The sequence below is a fragment of the Miniopterus schreibersii genome (assembly GCF_964146895.1).
Source record: "Miniopterus schreibersii genome assembly, chromosome: 6".
Lineage (NCBI taxonomy): Eukaryota > Metazoa > Chordata > Mammalia > Chiroptera > Miniopteridae > Miniopterus > Miniopterus schreibersii.
The window spans coordinates 30,355,974-30,372,959 of NC_138107.1; the positions used below are offsets into that span (position 1 = coordinate 30,355,974).

A 16,986-nucleotide genomic window follows, 5' to 3' on the forward strand; every position below is an offset into this window, starting at 1 on the left:
GGAGGAGGGTTGGGTGGATGAGTGAAAAAGGTGTAGGGATCAAGAAGTACAAATTGGTAGTTACAAAATAGTCATGGGGATGTAAAATTCAGCATAGGGAATATGGTCAATAATATTGTAATAACTGTGTGTGGTGCCAGGTGAGTACTTGAAATATCAGAAAAATCACTTTGTAAATCATATAATTATGTAACCGCTAAGCTGTACTCCTGAAACTAATATAAAATAATATACAATGTCAACTGTAACTAAAAAATAATTTTTAATTGAAAAAAATTGAAGAAAAAATATTATCAAGTTCACATGCTACCCACTTTATCTCTCTTGATTTAAAAGTCCTAATATTTATTTGTTCAAAGGGAGCGGCTCCCTTCACTCTAACTTTTCTAAATGTGTTCCTTGAGGACCTAAAGTCTCTAGTTAGCTTGAGACCACACACTAGAATGTGTAATTTTTTTTTAATGGAAATGCTTACCCATCTCCTCTCAGTGACCCATCAGTTTGATCAGTAACTTTTAAAATCATTGGAGATGCTGCCCTTGGGGTCACCCCCTCACAATCCATGTCCCTCTGCAGCTGCAGAGTAGACCAGAGGGTGACAAACTCTGCTTTGAGGGCTCCAACTTCACCTGCTCTTAAAGGGCTCAGTCTCACTCTCTGGTAATCTAGCAGCCCCAGGTACCTCGAAAATTGGCAAACTTCCTTAAGACACAGCCTTTCCTTCTAATTCTTATTGTAACTGGAGTTATCACCACTATAGGATTCATTGGGATTAGATTCCTAATCAGAATAAAAACAATCAGAAAATGGACTCCTACTTCCCCAGGGAATAATTTTATTCTCAAACTGTTTTCAAACACCAGATGCAAGAATACAAATGCTTGAAGACAGAGCGTGCCATTTCCTTGCTAGATTACCAATCAATGTTTGAGGGAGTTTTTTAGGCAAAAAAAAATATTTTTGCCTCTGAAACCAATGCTTAAAATCCTTTTGATCATTGCTCTTGAGCTTCTTCTGTTCATGTTTAACAGGGAGAACCTGGTGCCATGGGTTTGCCAGGACTGGAAGGATTCCCAGGTATAAAGGTCAGTACTGGGGTGAGAAATACAGCCGCTGATTCAGCACTCAGACATGTTTCTTGTGCGCCGTACCAGGAGCTGGTTTAGGTTTGAGGGAACCTAAAACATGAGGGAACAGAACAGACGGAAATCCCTAGAGGAGACAGACAATGAATAAACACAAATAGCTAAGTAATATTGTCGGTAAGTGCCAATGGGGAGAAAAACAGCAGGTTAAGGGACTAGGAGTGCTGCAGGGCAGCCAGGGGACTTTTGAACAGGTGGGTCTGAAAAGGTACGAGCTGATCAAAGACTTGAAAGAGGTGAGGGGGAGCTAGCCGAGTCTTCCTCAAGTCTGCAGGAACAATGTCCCAGGCAAGATGAGTAAGTTCCGGAGATCTGATGTGTGGCAGGGTGACGATAGGTAACAATACTGTACCGTATACTTGAAATTTGCTAAGTGTTCTCACCACACACACACACACACACACACACACAAAGTGGTGGCTATGTGAGGTGATGGAGATGTCGATTAGCTTGATTGTGGTGATTATTTCACAGTATATACATATATCAAGTCATCAAGTTGTACGTGTTAAATACATACATTTGTCGAAAAGGGAAGAGCAGGTCTAAATGACATGAGCATCCATGCTCCATTCAAGAAGCCCAGGGGAGGGAGCGAGGGGAGTGTGGAATGATTAAGCTTTGTCAAAAGGGAAGATTGAGGACTGAGCCCTGAGCCCTCCGACATGAGGAGATCAGGAAGAAAACGAGGAACCAGCGAGGGAGACTAAGATAAGTGACCAGGGAGGGAGAAAGATAATTTGGTGTCCTGAAAACCAAGGGCAGACGATGTCAGGAGACGGCAGTGATCACCTTTCTCAAATATTGCAAATCGGTCAAGTGTGATGGGGATGGGACAAGTAGGATGGTCAATATTGACCATTGTGTTTAGCAATATAGAGGCCATGTATCACCAGAGTAATTATTACTGATTCATTCCATTGGTAGCAACTGCTGGACTTAAATGGGTTTAAGAGAGAATGAGGGGAAAAAAAGAATTAGGGACAGCAAATACAGTATAAACAATGCTCCAGGAGTTTTGCAGCAAAGAAATGGGCCAGTGGCTGCTGAAGGAAGTAGGGCAAGATTTTATAAAATGTATTGTAAGACACTAGAAATACCAGAATGTTTTGTATGATAAAGGGATAATCCAGTAGAAGGTAGAGGGGGGTGGGGATACAGGAGGAAAGGGAAGAACTGCTAGAACATCTTCCTTAACTGTCTAAGAGGGGTGGGGACCTAGTGCATAGATGGAGGGTTTGGCTTCAGAGAGGAGCCTGGATAGTTCCTCTGTGGTAACAGGTGGGAAAACAGAAGCATGGGGGTATAGCTGCTGATATGTGGGAAGGTGAATCTGTTGGAGTCTATAGACCTTCTTTTCTGATTGTTTAAATTTTCTGAGATGGAGGAAGCAAGGTCATCATCATCTGAGAGTGAGGTAGGGAGAAAAGGTTGGAGGTTTAAGCAGAAGATCTAGGAGAGAGTGAGAGCCCAGGGACCACAGAGTGTGATGGCGGGGCAATCCTAGAGGCCCCCTTAAGATTCACGATCGTGAACTGAAGTGAGACTGACTGGTCAGCAAAATCATGTGTGCTTTTTCAGCCATGTACAGGCTTCCAGTTAAAGGTGCAGAATAGGAAGGGAGTTGTATTTAAACAAGGTTCCAGTTTTGACAAATGAGTACTGGAGGCAGCAATGGGTCAAAAGAGTTACCAGTATCCACAAGGGAGTGATTATAACAAGTGACCATGAATTTAAACTAGATAAAGGAGAGAGGCCACCCAGGGAGTGATGGTAATGAAAAATTTGTATCATCAATGGATTAGAGGCCTTGGTGGCATCAAATGTTGCGGCGGTTCAGGTACTCAAGGGAGCAGATTGTAAAGATAGGAGATGGTGGTCCAAGGTTGGAATGCGTGAAATTGAGATTATGGAGGGGATGCAGTTATTGCTATTGACAAGGTATAACTTTGGAAATAAGAAAGAAGCCAGATCACTAGAGGAGAGTATTTCAAAGAAATCAGAGAGTTCTTTTAACGTTCATCTTTATCAAATATGCAAATATTTCCATTGAATGAAAAGTTCCTGTATGTTCATGACAAGGGTAAAAATCCCCTAATTTAAAAAGAACAGAGTGAAACTAACAAGAATTACCTGTTTTCATTGTTTGCCCAGGTTTCTATTAATCCTTTTTCTATTTGACTCTAGCTATGCTTTATAAAGACATTACTTCTACCTTATATGTTGGAGTTTTTATCTAGTTCATCTTTGCCTTTCATTTTTACGTTTACTCTTATTGTATATGTAACTTAAACTCTTATGTAGTCAAATATAAAACTGTATTCCTTTATGATTTCCTGTTTTGCTTTTGTGCCCTAAATGACTTTTATTCTTATGAGCAACCACAATCACTTATATTTTCTTCTAGTTATTTTATACTTCGTATTATTTTATGTTCTTACATAATCTACATGAAATTTATATGGAGTATAAAGAAAGGAATCAAACTTTTTTCAAAGAAACTATTCAATTATTAGCATTATTTGTTGAATAATACATCCCTTTCTATACTAAAATCCTGTTATAAATGTTGGTCTATTTCTGAGGTTTCTGTTACTTTGCACTGATATACTGCTTAATCTTATGCCGACATTCCTTTATTATATGTTTAAATATTGGTATTGTTAATCTTATTCTTTATTTAGTTTTTATCTTTTACCCTCTCATTTATTTATTATCCCGAGTAAACTATACTATTATTTGATCAAGTTGCAGTTTCATAAGAATTGGATTAAATTTATAAATTAGTTTAGGTAGCAATGACACCTTTACAACATTGTTTTGCCCTCCAAGAACAAAACATCTCTCTCCATTTAATCAAGTCTACTTTTATGTCCCTAGAGGAAGTAATGAAGTTTTTTAATGTAGGTTCTGCTCAGTAAAAATTGCCATTTTATTGTCCCATCTATAATCATTACTATTTTTAGCATTGTCAGCTTTATCTAAAACACCACATTGCCTTTGGAAAAAATATTGAGTCACTCTACTGTTCAGAGCAATTCAAGGGATCTTCTGATGGACCTAATGAGAACTACATAATCCCTGTTCTAAATGTTTTACTCTAACCCTACATCCAACGAGACAAGTGTAGGAAAAGCTTTTAAGTAGAATTCAATATGCTTACTCTTTTAAGTACTGGTAATGAATTACTTTCGAATACGTGGAATAAAAATATTGACTAATTTTTAGCTGTAAGTATCTATAGAGTCCTATTAAAAACAGGTCATGTAAATGATAAGATGAATGTTTCTTTTCATTAAGATTATTTGCTTTAGTTTTATGGAGAGAAAAAAAAGAAAGCTAACAGGTTCAGCTGGCTACTCGTTTTGTTATTTTCCCATCTACCCTCTCGCTTTACACCAGCTGATATTGATAATATTTATCAATTCCAAAGAAAAAATTTACCAAATTTAGATAATTATTTGAGTTCTAATTTTATAGGTAAAGATTTTATAGATATCATTATAAGTACCAATTTTTTTTAAACCCCAACAGGGAGATCGAGGCCCAGCAGGTCCCCCAGGAATAGCTGGCATGCTGGTGAGTCCAAATTATCTCACGTTATTTTCTGAGGTGAACAGTTCTGTCTCCACAGTAAACCTACAGCTGGGGATTGAGAAGAAGTAGGGAGCATGTGGTAACTAACTCCTATGACACCAAGTTCCTGAGACCTGCAGTTTAAAAAATAAAACCACCTGCCCTTCTCCCACCTCAAGAATGTTCCTTTCTTCGTTTTCACCTCTTATTTTTTTCTTATTTTTTTTCTTCCCAACTCACTAAGTGGGGTGGAAGGAGCCCACTTACCTGTGAGGATACATTAATATACAAGCACAGCTTTGAGAAGTTTGTTTTGTTTCTGTGCCTTTGACATATGTCAGGGTTTCTTGGTGCTCTGAAGGCACAGCGCTCATCCTCAGGCATGCAGTTCAAGTTCTTTGCATTAAACGGCAATCTGCCTGAGATTTTCCTCAGCCCAGTGTTATTAGCTGAGCTTTATTGCTGCTAATGTTTCCTCATAAACTAGCCCTTCAATCATATCAATCATTTTTGTTGCTCTCTGATGTCAAATGTTTTAATCTCATCAAGGTCTTTTCAAGTGAATAGAAAGTGCTCCAGGAAAGGTTGAAATCATTTCTCTGAGCCCTCGGGATCATTCTGGTCTTCATTCATGATGCTCTAATTAAAATTTTGTGGTCATGCTTTATGAATAACAGCCCATTTATCCCCCTGCTCGGCGCCCTGCCGTGTAGGTGCAGGATAGGAAAGTCAATGGAAACCATGTGCTTGAACATGAGAAAGATAAAGAGGCCCTACCAGCACCACCCTGCACCACCCTGCACCACCCAGAGCCCCTGCCTCCAGGCACTTTCCTCTCCACCACCATCCCACCACTTAAAAGGCCAGTAGCCATATTACTTCACTCTATTTAGTTGCTAAATCTAATAACAACTATTAAAGCCCGTCCACAGTCCACAGAAAGTCATCCTTTACAAAGGATGACGTCTATTGAGCTGTTCTAGCTCAAGTTAAAATATTAGTATGATTGAAAAGTAGCACGGAAATATTTTCTTTAGCAAGCACTACGGAATTTTTTATACAAGAAAGTGCTCTTTTTGAAAGTTGGCTCACACTTTATCTCATTCCTCCCCCTGCCCCCTCACTACCATTCCTAGCAATGGATTTGGAGCTCAGTTTCCGGAATTGCCCCCAAAGCCCCCTTACAGCCTGCACCTCCACTGTTCATTCACACCCCGTCTTTGTTTCCACGGGCACAACGAAGCTTAATGCCCCGCTGTAGTCTCCCAGGTGTGCTACAGGTCACTTTTGACTCTTACGCTAAATTAAATCCTTCTTCAGAGAAGAAACATTGGCAACCTTTGAAGGTATTTAAAAGATACCACAGACTCAATCCAAATGAAGAATTCTAAAGAGATTTTTGAAGGCTGCAGAATGATTGAAATAAGGGGTAAAATACAGTTTTCTTATCTCATAGTTAAGATAAACTGACAATTACAAAAATCGAGAAGGGGTAAAAATTTTGCTCCCTGAAAATATACAGCGGTGTAATTAAACACACAGCAGTTTTTTATAACTGGGCCTGATGATGGCTTAGAAAATAAAATAGTTAAAAGATTCTGGAAATAGTGGTGATAGTTGCACAACAGTGTGAATATCCTTAATACCCCTGGATTTTACACTTGAAAATGTTCAAAATGGTAGATTTTATGTTATGTAGACCTTAACCACAGTAAGAAAACAATTTTTAAAGTGATTCTTCTGGTTGAAACCTACCTGGTCAGACCCATCATGGTCAGCCTGCTGAGTACCGAGGGAACCAAATCCTGCACTTCCCAGAACAAACCAGGCTCTCCCTTCCTAGTACACTCGGGCCAGGCCAGGGGTTTCTGCAGGCCTTCTTTCTCCCCGCTCCTGCAAGGCTGGCATGTGGGACACAGAAGGAAGCATCTGTCAGAGCCGGCAGTGGGTAGGGCCTCTGGTCAGCACGCACCCCTGCACCCCCACGCCTCTGCTCTCTGAGATCTTTGGGATTGCTGCTGCCTACTCTCAATGTCCCTGATCTGTTTGCCTCAGATGTCAAGGCTCAAGCACTCTGTCCCACACCCAGACCCTTTCGGAGGTTGGCCTTCTCAGCCCCAACCTCAGGAGCTCCTGTTTGCCCACCGGCTAAGGGAGGCCAGGGCTGCTCTCCCAGGCCTGGTGTCTGCCGAGCTTCGCTGCTCAGCCATTTCTTCACCTGGGAGAGGGTCTCCTCCCAAAATTCTAAACAGCAAATAGGGGAAAAGCCCTCCCTTTTCAGATTCCCTCACATTAGGTCCAAGGGACAGAAGACATCATCTTCATGCCGAGCCTGGACACCTTTGCACTTTCCCACCCCCAGACCCTGCAGGACCATCTTCCTCACCCTGTGGTCTCTCCACCCCAGGGTTTTTCTGTTGCCGGTGCTCCAGGCCATATCTATTGATGTGTATCAGAACAAATCAATCCTGTCCTCTCCCTTTCAACAAAACACGGCTTTTCGAATCAGGCATGCTCTTTGTGGGGCTATCCTACTATAAACTTAGAAACGCTCTTGTGAAGATCAGAGGGTTCCTTGACCCCCTGTGCCCTCCCACCCCCTAAAGTAAAGAACTACCAGATCAATAGGCACTAGAGGGATTTCCAGAAAAGAGGATGCATTTGTTTAATATTTTTAAGACTCTTATCCTTCCCTCCTACCTGCCCGACATACACACACATGCACTTTCAGAGAACCGGACCTGGTCCTTACCTAAGCGCCTGCAGGGTTGAGGCTGGGTCCCCGGGACTCTGTCCCACTAGGAGTGCCATTTAAGTGTAGAGAGCCTCAGCCCTGGCAGCGCATTAAACTCACGGGTGGGGTGGGGGCTTAAGCATGTGGCATCATTCAGTAATTTGACTCCTAACATGTCTCCTTGGTTTGAATTCCCAGGGGAAACCTGGAGCCCCGGGGCCTCCAGGAGCTCCAGGGGAACCGGTGAGTTAGTTACCAACAGCTGTACTTGTGTGTGCTCCGTGCAGTTTGTTGTTGTTGTTGTTTGTAATTTCTTTATTATTGAAAGTATTACAGATGTCCCATTTTTTCCCCAATAACCCCTCCTACCCTGGACCCTCCTCCCCTTCCCAGGCCTTCACCACGCTATTGTCTGTGTCCATGGATGAGGGACCTGGAGAGTATTATGCTAAGAAAAATAAGCCAGTCAGAGAAAAACAAATATCACATGATCTCACTCATATGTGGAATCTAATGAACAAAATAAACTGATGAACAAAATAGATTCAGAGACATAGAAGCATGGAACAGACTGAGGGATCTCAGAGGGAAGGCGGGGGTGGGTGGGTGGATGGGAAGAGATTAACCAAAGAATTTAGATGCATATTTGCATGCAGTTTTAAAGCTTTTCTTGGCTATTAATGCTCGTGAACTTGTCTGCAGGGTGAGAGAGGACCTGTTGGAGACATCGGTTTCCCTGGACCGGAAGGACCCTTGGGAAAGCCAGTAAGAACTTCTGCAGTTTAAAATTTGCCAGTTTGAGAAATGTTTTCAGCATTGCCTCTTCACCTATCTCCTCAGAAAATGTCAGAATTAAATATGTAGTTTCTGAGGAAGTAAGTGCAGGTTCTGCAAATGGATTTTGGGGTGTGGTTCTCCCGAGTGTCCTGGCTCTCTGTGAGGTATCTTTATATCTTACACAGGGAGAGAAAGCTGAGATTCTTTTCATTTTAAGTGTCAGGAAATTAGACTCATTATTTCTTAAGCCTAATGTTCTCATTGGAGTTAAAATATAAAATGGCCCATCACATCCTAAAATATAAAGAAACTGAAGATTCACAGATATAATACCTGTGTGTCAAGCTAAAGACTAAAGTAAAAGCTGTTTTCTCAGGTTCCCTCCTTTGTCTATGGGCCTTGTTCTTACACTTTTGTAAATCACTGCTGCCAAATATATCATCCCCCTGTGTCCTGAAGAGCTCCTGGCTACTGATATATAGTACTGCTGTGACATTGTAACAATCATTCCTACTAATTCAATTCAACATATATTCATCTAGTCCCTGCTGTTTGCTAAGGATGTGCTGGGCCCTGAGGGAGGGGATATAAAGATGAAAAAGACATACCCCAGTCTCAGGTTTTTTTCTTTATAGAAGGTCACTGCTTCCTTTGCTAGTTTATTTGCTGTGGTGTGTGCGGAAAGGGGGTGCTATTAGGAGAAGAGAGTGCCGAACATAAACAAGCAGCACAGAGTTCATGAGGCCAATTCAGTATCTTTGTGAAACCTTCAGGGCCGGTATGTTCCCTGACTACCACTTCCCCAGAGAAGGGGACATGAAGAAATGGGAAGCCTCTGCAATCTAGCGTTAGGAAGGTCTGGGTTTGAATTATGACTCAAAGGGTATTGTGAGTCACGTAAGTAACATCACTTAGGGTTAGCATTTCCAGTGTCTGCCCATGCGAGGTGCTTGATAAACATTAGTGTCATTCCCTGCCTCCCCCTTCACTTTCTCTTACAAGCTTCCCATTTCCAACCCCTGAATGCCATCTCATGAATGCTTACCATTGGGTTCCCAGTGCAATAAGCAAAAAGCAATTTGTTGATTCAATAAGTATTTCTTGAGCACCTACTACGTGCTAGCCACTGTTCGGGGAGCTAGCAACTCATGGGGCTTACATTCTAGGATCAGGACACAGACAATGAACTATTAAACATGCAATTTCAGGCAGAAGAAATCTAAACAGGGCGAAGTACTAGAGTAGCATTTCATAGGGTGGTCAAAGAAGGCATGCCATTTGAGCAAAACTTGCACAAAGAGAGAAATCAAGCCATAGGGAGGTTGGGGGAGGAGAGGACATTGTTCCAAGAAAAAGAAACGGCTAGTAGAGCACGGTGTGTTTAAAGAACAGCAAAAAGCATGAAGGTCAGAATGAGCGAAGCTAAAGAAAAGTGGGAAAGATTCTGAGGGAGCGGTGGGCAGTGGCCAGGCCACAGGGAACTTCTCAGTCCTGAACAGAGCTTGGATTTCACTCATAGCCTGACAGAAACTCAGTGGAGTGTTGGTAAAGGGAAAGGAAAGAATCACTCTAACTAGCGTATGGAGAGCAGACGGTAGGGTGAAAGCAGACAGGACAGTGAGGAGGAGCTGCCGTGGTCCCCACGAGAACAGGGGAGTCATGAGGAAGACGAGGAGTTGGGGCTGAAGGGACAGCCAACGAGACTTGCTGATGGACCAGCCGTGGCGTGTGAGGGAGATGGGTGAAAGCTGTCTGCCCGTCAGAGTGGTGTGTTTGGTGACATGGGGAAGACTGGAGATGGGTGGTTTGGGGGAGAGAAAACCAAGACTTGTCTGTTTTAGACACGTTCATCTGGAAGTGCTAGTAGATAGCCAAGGGGAAATGTCAAGTAATCCATGGATATAAGTATCTGGAATTAATGGAAGGTCCGGGACTAGAGAGCCTGGTCTGGGTATTTTGACCTGGGCCTGGATGAAGCGGGGTCACTGCGACCAGGAAGGGAAGAGAGGGCCTCAGCTGCTGGGAAAAGCACCTCGCAGACGGAGAAAGTGCAGCCAATGAGAGATGAAGAGACCCAGGTGAATGAGGCCTGCCTGTCAAGGGGACTAAATGTTCTAAAAGAAAGGTGAGGTAGTCCTGGCCAAGTGGCTCAGTCAGTTAGGACATCGTCCTGATACACCAAGGTTGAGGGTTTGATCCCCGGTCAGGGCACATGCAAGAATCAACCAATGAATGCACGAATCAGTGGAACAAGTCGATGTTTCTCTCTCTCCTTTCTTCTCTCTCTTTCAAATCAATAAATTATTTTAAAACTAAAAGAAAGGAATGGTAAACACTCAGATCAGTGACATGAGAGCTGATAATTTTCCACTGGATTTTGCAATGTGGAGGTCGTGGTGGGGGAGATTCCAGCATGTTAGCTTCTAGATAAGAATGATCCAGTTGCAAGGGAAAATTCTGGTGATGTAAGAGAGCGCAGCAACTCTGGGTAGGGGGAGAAGACTGGTATTCCACTCACAAATGGAAATTGGTCTTGACAAGGAATGGGGCAGTTCGTTCCTCTTTAACAGGAGGCAGAAGTCGAAATACAAATGCATGTAGCTGGTGGATCTGGTGGAGGGAGGGGGAAGCAGTTCTCTCTGTTTATTTCCTCAGTGGAAGAAGAATCGGGGTCATCAGTTGAACATGAGGAGTGGGGTGATGAGGCTGGACTTGTGAAGAGAGAGGGAAATGTATGAACGCGAACCTTTGAAGAGAGGGGAAGGGAGTCAAATCGGGAAGTCCAGGAGGGTGACCCGGTGACGCAGAGGGGCTGCTTCCATCTCCACCCTGCGTCTAGACTGGGACAAGTGAGCAGGGATGTGTGGTCTTCTTCAGCCGCGGGTTGCTGCTCAGATGCAGATGTGCAGTAGACAGAAAGTTGGTTCTACCCAGAAATGGGTTCTTCCAGACAAGTGGGATGAGGGCAGAGAACAGCAGGTGCAGTCCACATAGGTTATTGTAAACATCTCCGGAAGCAGGACCCCCTATGGAAAGCGAGTTAGTAACACCTTCAGGTGCAAAAGAGAACACACAGGACAGTCTTTGATGAATTATTAGAGTCAAAAGAAAAAAGACTATAGGGGTTGTTTCCTTTCTTATATTGTTACCAAAGACATGAATTACATTTTTACACTAGATCTATCTCCTTTTATTCAAGTGACACAGTTGTTTCTTTCACATCCTCTCCTTAATCAGCTTCATCTTTGTTGCTTGTGTTTCTGAATGTCATAAATTCTGTGAACCATACACTTCAGGTAACATGTTCCTAGGGAAAGTGCTCTAGACGTTTCCCAGGATCTTTCAGAGCGGCCAGGGGACTTTGGTTGGGCTCTCAGCTGTGACAGATTTTAGTGTAATTTACAGCAGTGAAAACATGCGGCTGTCTGCAGTTCCTCATAGAATCCATTCCCTGGCGCACAATAAAAGTCTCCTCGACTTTTCAAAGGAGCATGTCCATGCAATCGCCTGCTGGCTGGGAAATCACTTTCCTCCCCTTGATCTCCCTCTTCAAATCAAATCTCAAAAACACATCTGCTCTTGGACTCTAGGTATTTCATTTGACCCCCAAGCGCTTTTCCTTCTCACATCTCCCAGCCAATAGCTCTCCCCGTCTTATAAATCTCCGAGCTTTATTACCACCTCCAGAACTGCCTTATAAAGTTCAGGAAACTTCCACTTTAGTAATAAAAAGCCACTATTTAACACTCTCAGAAATAGTGATTATAGATTCCTTACTTTCCCTTCATATTTTCCAGCTGAAAAATAACAATCATTCTCGGGCTGACAGTTTATTTCCTATTAAGATCATGCTCTGGCCACGTTATGAAATTTCCCTAGCAGCAACCGAGACCATTTACTGAGATTGACTCTTCGTGATGGAAAAAATTGTTAGGAGGTAGCAATAAATGCCAGACACCAGACACCCAGCCCTTTGGGGCACCTTCTTATTTCTCAGAATGTACCTACGAGAGTAAGTCAGGAAAATCGCCCCGTTGCCTGTTCACAATGAGCGAGGCGTTTTCTGTTATTTCACCAAATCCTTAGTTTTAAGGCCATTATTTTGTCCCCATTTTACAAGTGAAGACGCCGATGCTATTAGGTTAAGTAAACTGCCTGAGTAAACGGCACTTTTAGGTGGCAGAGTGAGAATTTAGACCCGGGGCCGTCCGATCCTACCGATTTTGCTTCCCATTTCACCACCGCGCCGCCAGATCTCCGTGGGCCTGAGACTGAGGCCTTGGGACGCTGTCCTTCTGTTGTGTTTAACCATGCCTGTCGGTGCGGGGTTGGAAATATGAATCATGTTTTGTCTTTACAGGGAATAAATGGAAAAGATGGATTACCTGGTGCTCAGGTATGGAAAACACCATTTAAAATAAATGTTCTGATGCGCAGTCGCAGAATAGCTGCCAGCAGAGTCCCTCAGGGAGCAGGCTGAGGGACAGTCTTGGCAAGCAGTGACTTTTCGTGTTGACGTGTTTTCCAGGGTATCGTGGGTAAGCCTGGAGACAGAGGCCCCAAAGGAGAACGTGTATGTATATCCCTATTTTGATTGTTAAGCCCGTTTGCTACAACTGTCCCATCCTTTGAGTTCACAACGATGTATGTAGACGCCCTGCAAATCTCCCAGCGTGAAAAGGGTGGCGCGTATGTGATCCTAGATGCCTGCTAGACGCAGCACAGGACGTTCCAAGGGCCCAGAAGCAGGCCCTGGGCAGGTACACCCCACGGCTGGCTTTTCTACACAGCTAGGTCTAGCTGGCTACTCGGGTGGAAAGCTTTATCGCCCTCCTGTCTCAGACACTTATCCCTACCATGACCATCACCCGTGTTCTTTCTACGGGAGCAGGGTTTCTCAGCCTCAGCCTGTTGGCATTTGGGGCAGTAATTCTCTGTTGTGGGTGCCATCCTGTGCACTGTAGGATATTCAGCAGAACCCCTAGCCTCTGTCTACTAGATGAGGTAGCACACCCTCTCTCCAATTGTGACAACCAAAAAGGTCTCCAGACATCACTAAATGCCTCCTGGGGGAAAAAGTTGCCCTAGTTGAGGTCCCCTGACCTAGTGGGATACTAAATTGAGTAAGGGGGTGGTGTGAGGGGGAGAGAAATGGAAAGGGCCACTGAACTTCTGTAGTTACTAGGTGTGCCATCTATGTGGTATGCTTTTATTTTAAGCGTTCTGGTTGTTAATATCATTATTCCAACCTCCCACTATGTTTCTTAATGAGCCTGAACATTTCCTGGGAGAACTGGAGTCATTCCCTGCAACAGGTTCCTCAAGCGTTGTTAGTGGGATTCTAGTCAGAGCTGCTAGTGTATGTGTGTGTGCACGCGTGCGTGTGTTTGTGAACCGGTGTATAGTTTACTAGCTTTTACTTAACATACACATATACTTAATGAATCAATACAAATGAATATATACGTTTTTCAAAAGTGGAGTCATAATTTTTTGGTAAATGTCTTTTTTTGCCTAATAATATGTAATGACTACCTTTCCATCTCAGTAAATATACCTGCAGCTACCAGTTAGTGGCTACATGTTGTTCCACTGTTGGGCTATATCTTATTTCACTTACCCAGTCCCCCTTTGGGGGGTATTTAGCTTTTTCCCAGTTTTCATATTATAAGCATCACTATAATGAATGAACATCTTTGTCCCTAAATTATAAAATAATTTTAATTGTTAAAGATTGTGTTTATTTTGCACATGATCAGGGTATTAATCAAAGTATGCTAGTATTTCTTTTCTATATTAATAATCTCAGCTCTTTCTCCAACTGTGATCCACATTGATATACTTGTGTGCAGATATATTTTTATAACTAGGACACTAACACTGAAGTTAGCTCCATCTATTTTTCTTCTTTCTACATGGCTTCCTTCTGCACTTCTTTATTCCATGATCAAATAGATCTCTGTAATTGTTCATTTGTCTTCATTATTTTTTAATCAAGAGAAATAGAGTCTGGACTTTAGCAGAGAAGCCACAAGTAAAAGAATAATACAGTGAAATACAGAGCAGCCCCCATGCACCATTCCATTGTATTTGGTGTGATCATCACCTCATAGAGAAGTGGAGCTGAGTATTTGAAATATCTATAAATGAAACACCTGCCATGATCTATCTGTTTACCTCTCTCATTCTCTCTCTCTCTCTCTAACACACACACACACACGAAACATATGTACAGAAACCAACCCACAGAATCTAATAGACCAAATGTACAAGAGCAAGCAGGAAAAAAGAAAAGTACATGATTCAGGAGGTATTTTGAATGTCCTGAAGTTTTTCTGAGTGAAAAATCTCAGTGATGAAATCCACTTAGTGATCTTCCTTTGTTATTGCAAAGGAGACCCAGGCCTGAAGTGACAGCTGCTATTGACATTCAAAATTGTCATTATTTTAGACTGGAGACTGAGTACAACTGACATTGTCACTACCTTTTTACTGAGTGCTTTCAACATGCCAGGCGTTGTTTGAAGCACTTCGCTTGAGTTAACTCATTTGTTTCTCAGCATCACCCTGCTTGGTGGATGCTATTGTTATCCTCACTTTCCAGGAGAGGAAGCTTGGGCACAGTGAATGTAGTTCACTTACCCAAGGTCTCACAGCAAGTAAGTGCCAGTATCAATCCAGACCCTTTGCTCTTAACCACAGCTGTTGCAGTTGCAGAAGAGATCATTCTTTACTCTTTTTTCCTTAACAGGGTGACCAGGGAATTCCAGGAGACAGAGGTCCACAAGGTGAACAGGGAAAACCAGGACTTCCAGGCACGAAGGGAGCCGTAGGTCCTATGGGGCCACCAGGAAACAAGGGCTCTGTGGGATCTCCTGGGCACCAAGGCCCTCCGGGCAATCCAGGCGTACCCGGCACTCCAGTAAGTGGTACTGAGAGCTCGAGAGCTCCTGGCTGGTACTGACCACATATCCCTTTTCCCGTGAAAGCAATAATAATTCTTTCAAAATAAATGAAATGAACCTAAAGTTGTCTCTGTGAGGGTACAATAGCTGTCATTTCTTTCAAGTTATGTCCCAGACCCTCTGCTAAGCACTTACTATGTATGACCTCGCTGGATCCTCACACTGAACCCAGGAGGATGGATATCCTTTCCAGCTCTTTCTCACAAATGCAGAAACTGAGAGTTGACTTGTCCAAGGTCACAGTTATTTATTGGATCAGACTCAGGCTTGACTGATTCCAAAGCCATGTTCTTAAATACTATCAACAATGTCTCCTTCCACTACACAGAAAATACATACCGATGTCTATTTCCTATTAAAACATCATTTGGTTGAATATCAGAACAACAGATCTGCTCTGAGTAGTGCTCTGAAGTGGAGACCAGTTGGGCCAAGAGTGTTTGGATAAAGAAGCCCATGTTTTTATTCGTATCCTCAGGAGGCATGGTGGACGGCCATTCCATATTAATCTGAAAATATCCATGTCAAGAAGAAAAGGGAGTTTTGGAGTGAGGTCAGGGAGTTAAGGACATGCTGCCCTCAGATAATCAGTCATTACCAGATAGAGGGCCAAACTGAGCATTCCCACAGTTTTCATACTTCTTGATTTTTACTCACTCCCCCTAAGCTCTACTTAAATAAAGCCTGTAGAGTGGCCTCTCAGCGCTATGTCAATAGTTGGTATTAGATGCATTAACTCAAGTTTATTTGTGTCATCCACAGTGAAAATAAAATGTTGAAATAGGGCATTCTTGCAACCATTGTGTCCTAACAGAAAGCATCACTTTCTGGGCCCATCACATCATCTTTAATTCCACACCCCTGGATAATAACCACCAAATACAAATAAGAGTAATAAAATACTTTGAAATCCTAACCATCATGAAAAAATGATAGCTCCCTTTTAAAATATCAAGGTCTACAGTAAAACATTACTGTTGTAAATGTTAGATTCCTTGTCCAAGTCATGTAAAGTTAAAAATTCAGCTGACATCATCTACCTACTTGCATTTTCTCTTTTAAAAATTGTGCTTAATACAAATATGGCTGCAAAATATAAATTACGGAATGAACTTTACCGTGAAATGGGTAAAACCTAGTAAGCTTTATCTCGTGCATAAAACATCTTAAAGAATAATCCAGATGCCTGGAGTTCTCTTCCAGGTTGGCTTCCTTTAAAGATACATAATATCAGTTAGATAATGACTTTACCAGTCATTCAGGGATTGGTTAGGGGTTAAGTTGTGCCTGGGATATTAACATCATGATAACACTGTTCAAGTTCTGTAACTTCAGAAAATGAAGTAATATGAAATGTCTTTCCTGATTATGTGAAGCCACGTCTGGCCATTTAATAGGAAATATGTTCACATCACTCGTTATGATTTCAGCCCACAGCTTTTAAAGTAATTATGCGCTTCTACTTCTTTCTAGCATTTGATCAAAACAAAAGATATTTATTGCTTAATATAGTCAGTGGCCAAAAGCATTTTGCTTGATAAATGTATCTCTACAGAAGCTTCAAGTATGCATAGCAACCCAATATTTCTATTCTCTATTCATTTCCGCTGTGCTCTGTTTTAACAGACCTTTTTTTTCTTCTTCTTCTTTAGGCTGATGCAGTTTCATTTGAAGAAATAAAGAAGTATATTAATCAAGAGGTTCTGAGGATTTTTGAAGGTTAGATTTGCTTAATAAACATTTCTGAATCTTTTACCAATTCTCATCCACTGTGGAAAATCCCTGCAGC

The 16,986-nt window shown here is 42.3% G+C and overlaps 1 protein-coding gene across 1 annotated transcript in view; it reads left to right on the top strand.

Moving 5' to 3' along the window:
* COL19A1 (collagen type XIX alpha 1 chain) overlaps positions 1-16,986 on the top strand; it is a 284,762-nt gene that overhangs the window by 248,253 nt on the left and 19,523 nt on the right. Inside the window, exons 42-49 of the mRNA XM_081141246.1 lie at positions 1,032-1,085; positions 4,680-4,724; positions 7,654-7,698; positions 8,158-8,220; positions 12,593-12,628; positions 12,761-12,805; positions 14,984-15,154; positions 16,850-16,916. Of these exons, the coding sequence (XP_080997372.1) occupies positions 1,032-1,085; positions 4,680-4,724; positions 7,654-7,698; positions 8,158-8,220; positions 12,593-12,628; positions 12,761-12,805; positions 14,984-15,154; positions 16,850-16,916 (526 nt within the window). The remainder of the gene's footprint in view (positions 1-1,031; positions 1,086-4,679; positions 4,725-7,653; positions 7,699-8,157; positions 8,221-12,592; positions 12,629-12,760; positions 12,806-14,983; positions 15,155-16,849; positions 16,917-16,986) is intronic.